This window comes from Mercurialis annua, linkage group LG1-X (genome assembly GCF_937616625.2).
Source record: "Mercurialis annua linkage group LG1-X, ddMerAnnu1.2, whole genome shotgun sequence".
Taxonomy (NCBI): Eukaryota; Viridiplantae; Streptophyta; class Magnoliopsida; order Malpighiales; family Euphorbiaceae; genus Mercurialis; species Mercurialis annua.
This window is the reverse complement of record NC_065570.1, coordinates 1,615,253-1,620,301: the sequence shown is the minus strand read 5'-3', so window position 1 is coordinate 1,620,301 and position 5,049 is coordinate 1,615,253. Positions and strand designations below refer to the sequence as shown.

At 30.3% G+C, this 5,049-nt stretch overlaps 1 protein-coding gene across 2 annotated transcripts; it reads left to right on the top strand.

Moving 5' to 3' along the window:
* Window positions 1-2,522: 2,522 nt before the first annotated feature.
* On the top strand, window positions 2,523-3,790 carry LOC126664798 (cysteine-rich repeat secretory protein 38-like). 2 transcript variants are annotated; one of them, XM_050357353.2, is made up of 2 exons: window positions 2,523-3,349; window positions 3,444-3,790. In XM_050357353.2, the coding sequence occupies exons 1-2, from the start codon at window positions 2,602-2,604 to the stop codon at window positions 3,524-3,526; spliced, it is 831 nt and encodes a 276-aa protein (XP_050213310.1). In that variant the 5' UTR covers window positions 2,523-2,601; the 3' UTR covers window positions 3,527-3,790. The 2 variants fall into 2 exon arrangements, with proteins under 2 accessions (XP_050213310.1, XP_050213308.1); XM_050357351.2 differs by having other exon boundaries at window positions 2,524-3,349; window positions 3,432-3,790.
* Window positions 3,791-5,049: the final 1,259 nt, after the last annotated feature.

Sequence of the window (5,049 nt, the reverse complement as noted above, 5' to 3'; positions counted from 1 at the left end):
GTTTTACTTTTATGGGCTTCTGTCCATTTAAAACAAGCCCAAATCCATAGATTTTTGTGCTTTCTTTTTAAATGAAACATTTTTAAATAGTCTTTTAAGTTTCACTTTATTTTTATTTTATACACATAACTTTTAAAAATCAAATTTTTAATGTATAACATATCACATAGTAATTAAGATATTTTTTAAACTGGGTTACAATTACTATCAAAATTAAAAATAGGACTAAAATTAAAAAAACTAAATTTTTAGTTAAGTTTTAAAATGTCAAAATGGTGTGGAATTTTCAATCCTAATTCAACTCTGTGGATGTTTATGTCGGTAACCTCATCTTAAGCATAACTTAAGCAAGTGGGATTCAAATCAATATACTAACTTATAAAAGAGAAGCAAAAATCACTGTTCATTGAACAGTGTTATGCTTCTCTCTTTTTTAACCTTCGCACCGCCTTTACTTCAATAGATATGAAAACTGGTTTTGTTGAAATAGTGCCTTATTAGCTGTCTAATTATGTAATTTCATTCCTTTTTTACTATTCAGTCCTTGGAATAGAACACAATCACACATTAATAACAGGGTATTTACGCCTTTTACTTATTACAACAAGCCACATGCTGTTATTAAATTGAAAATGGATGTCCTTTACGGTAAATAGTGCGCAACTTCTTGAAGAAGCACCTTCTTGGAGAAGTTATATTTCTTTGTGAGCTTATCCAAATGGTTACAGCTGTTAAGTTGTCTCATGTGGCAGCTTCCTGTCCACACTTTCTGTTTATATCCTTCAATCTTTACCTCAATATTAAACCAATATATAACTCAGTGTTTGAAGAAGACTACCAACTTTCATTTTCCATCTTCTTCATTAGGTTAGCAATTAGTTGCAGTACCGATTAATTGTTTGCTAATTGAGCTTCTTTAATTTGTTTCAGAATTACAAGTCCAGTTACACAAGCTATTCATGCACAAATAATGAATTAGATAATTTGTATTGCTTATATTACCTACAAGTGAGCTCTTTACTGTCGATTTTACTACTAACTCTGTTCATCTCTTGGTATTAGAGACAGAAAGCAGGAGATCCAGGTTATTCAATTCAACTTATCAGTAATTCACTGTTGGTCTTTCTATCGGTCTTGCATGTGTCCTTGATTGTTGCGTTTCACCTCGCATATACATAAATTTAGAATTGAAAACGTAAAAGCAGTGTATGCAGTTTCAATGTTACTCTATGCGATGGATCTTTTTCCTTATCGGAAGTCTGCTTCTTTTCTCTGTTCCGTGTGTATCCAGATGACTCTCACCGTTTTCTCTTGATAGTGGCTATTGCAATGACTTTTAAAGTTTCTTTTTGAATTTGAGACAACATTAGACGGCTGAAGATGATGAAAATGAACTTTGTTTAATGTGATGTTCGTTTAGGGTTAGAGACACGGCTGTCAAATCAAACGAATGTGAATAGCCGATAAAATGAACGCTACAATTTAAGTGGTGCTAATTAACTAAATAATGCTACGTTTAACCCGTAAACGCAGCCTTTGACAGCACGTTGAGCTGATGACCTTGAATCCATTCTGCCCTTAATTGACTGGATTCCAAATATCGGAGAGGAGGTGGCCTAATTTTAAAATTATTAATCATCAAGTATAATTAAAAATTAGTATTGGACAAAACACTCCAACCATTAATTGGCCCATTAATTTAATTTCTTAAGAGTTGGTAGAGGGCTATAATCATGGAAATAACTGGAGTCTATAAAAAAACACCATTTTTCTAAGTTTAATTTTGCACAGTACAATTGTTTTAGAATAAATTTAGCATGTAATTTTTTTTTCAATTTAACTAAATGATATTTAAATAGAGAAAAAAATACTTTTTATTATTGCTATTAATAAATAGACATGCATTTTAGTCGCTTATCATTTTTTGAGTTTTGTAGTATTTAAAAATATTCTTAAAAAGATGTGAATAAAAGAACCGGTTATATTTAATTTTAATAGTTATTAGCGGGTATTAGTTGCTTCGTATGAGTCACGGTAATGGTTTTACATGGTAAATAATTAATATAGTGTTTTTAAGTTTCAACAATGTGTTTTTAATAAAATTAAAAACACGTATTTGATATTAGACGGATTTACAGTATTAGAATTAATATTTTTTACATACATGAACAGATAAATAATCTTAAAATTAATTTTAAATACAATTATGTCCAAGCATGTTTTATTTATTTCTGATAAGGGCGTTAAAAAAGATTATTTTATTATACTTCAATTTTTTTCGTCTGTAATTGAATTTTTTTATCTTGAATTATTTTTACCTTTCTAAAACTCATTCACATAAATGTATATATCAATCTTTTCATTTAGGATTTTATTGTCCAATCAATATTGTCTAACTACAATACTCCCGAAGCAAAGCGAGGGTGAATGTACTAGTAAGATATAATTTAGTTGACTTTAATCTTTGGTGCTAACCATATTCAATCAAACGATACTTGCAATCCAAGCAATAAACAGTTGACTTGACCTTTCAAAATATGCCCAGATTTGATAGTTTCTAGCTCAATTCATAATCTCTATCGCTGTCTGAACCCAAAAATAATGGAGATTTTAATTCTTTTAACAACTTTACTGGCTCTACTCAGCTATTCTTCTTGTTCCGACACTAACCAGATTCTTGGAGCGGAATGTTCAGCCGATATTAAAGCGAACCTAACGAATGATTACCAAATAAATTTCAAGAATCTAATGGATTCACTCGCAACAAACGCCCCTTCCAACAACGGATTCTACAAAGCCGAATCAGGAAAAAATTCCGACAAAATTTACGGTCTTACACAATGTAGAGCCGATCTTTCTTCAGCAAACTGCGCGGCTTGCATCAAGAACGCTACATTAAACCGCGGATGCTATACAGATAGTAAGAGCGTAACTAAATGGTATAGATGGTGTTTTCTTCGATACTCTAACCAAAGATTTTTCGGGGTGTGGGATCGATCTGCAATGGCGATAGCTAACGACACTAATCTCGAAGATCCAAACGTGGTTTCTAAGACTCTAAACTTTATGAATGATCTTGTTTCTACAGCTCCGGACCAGCCATTGATGTTTCAAACTAAGGTTTTGGATGTCGGAAAATACGAAAAGAGGTACGCATTGGCTCAGTGCACTCGAGATATAAGCAGACAAGATTGTGGAAAATGCTTTGATGATCAATTGGTGATTTTTAGATCAAGAATTGGGAATAAAAAAGAATGGGAGGCTCATGGGCATGGTTGTAGCATGTGGTATGGTGATTCTCAATTTTATTTCAACTACACATTCCCTAAAGATTTACCAACAAATAAAGGTAAGTTGTTGAATTGTTTCAGCAAGTTTTTTTTTATTTGTACCGATTCTTTTTCTTTTGATGCTAACTTAAGTTTTCATAGGGGAAAATACAGGCGGTGGCACCGTAAATTCGTCACCTGAACGGTTTTCGATTGGCATGATTGTTCCGGTGCTAATGTTCCTGTTAGTTCTCTAGTCATTTGATGCGGGTGTGGATGTGAATTTAGAATTTTTGAAAATAGAATTTGCGGATTTGAAATTTATGAAGTGTGCGAATTAGGTGATTTCTGTACGTCTTTTACTTAATTAAGTTGGATTTGAATGTTTTTTTCGTTCCTTTTCAAACTCCGAAATTCTTCGAATCAACGAATCATTGAACATCTAATTACCTAATATTCCTCGAATCAATATATTTGTAATTCCTATATTATATATGAACTATTTCGATAGAATTATTTAAGTTTCTGCTACACCATCATTGTATGTAATTGGGCATCTACTGAACAATATGTAAGAATATAAGTATCTGTCTGCTATTTATTGTAGAGAATGTAATATAGCTCTGTTATTCAGCTAAGGTCAACTTGTAATTAGCTCGAAAATTTTGAGAGGAACTTTTTTTTTCACATTTTAGGTCCATATTTTAAAGTAACATTACAATTTGTTTTAATGAATTTAGCTTATTTTAAAATCTTAAAATCAGACACACTAGAGTAGATACCAACAAGTAAAAGGATGGAGGATATAAGATAAAAATATTACATTTTTTGGTATTTTTATAAAAATTCTCAAAATATTACAATTTTTGGTATTTTTATAAAAATTCTCAAAATATTACGGGAAATTTACAAACATATTAGATTTAAATAACATTTTACTCAAATACATAAAAAGTTGAATTTTTACATACATGATAAAATAAGATAGAAGTTTACATTTTCTATCCACCAATCATTAAAATAATATTTTTAAAATTAGGAGTTGAGATTTTTCATACAATACTAACTTTTTTTTATTTCATTGCATTGGTAATTAATTTTTTTATCAAATAAATCATTAATATAACAATTCTATTAGTAAAAACAAAATCCTAACATACATTTTATATTAATAAAATAAATATTGAAGAGTAAATATTTAAGATGCAAAATAAATTTTTATGAATATTTTATTTAGTAAGATATATACAAAGTACAAATTTAGATATAATTTAGTTGATTTTAATCGCAGTGCAAATAATACTCCATCAAAAGATAATTACAATTATTTTCAATACATGTGAGTCGGGTTATTTCTCAGATTATGCTTTATTGAGAGTGTATTTCCCATTTTATACCGTATTTTTTGATAATTCCCATTTTGTGCCTAATTTTGACCTGCTCGCCAAATAACTTGGCGAGCAGGTGCAAAATTTAATTCTGCTCGCCAACTGAGTTGGCGAGCAATAGTTAATCAGCACAATTGTGCTGATTAATAGATAATTAAGGCTGCTAGCCAAATGCTTTTGGCTAGCAGCCTTAATTAAAGAAAAAAGCCAATGATTGGTTTGATTTCCAATCATTAGCTAATGATTTGAGAATAAATCATTAGCTAATGATTGGAAATCATCAAACCAATCATAAATATTTTACTCCCTCCGTCTCACTTTAGAAGTCCCATTTGACTTTACACACAGATTAAGAAAACATTAATTATTTTTGTCTTTTTTATGTTTTTTCA

What these genes read in the sequence shown, in the direction of transcription:
- LOC126664798 (XM_050357351.2), top strand. Translation starts at nt 2,602, where the DNA reads ATGGAGATTTTAATTCTTTTAACAACTTTACTGGCTCTACTCAGCTAT. An exon ending in AGATTTACCAACAAATAAAG is followed by an intron (nt 3,350 to 3,431) that starts GTAAGTTGTTGA and finishes AAGTTTTCATAG; the next exon opens with GGGAAAATACAGGCGGTGGC.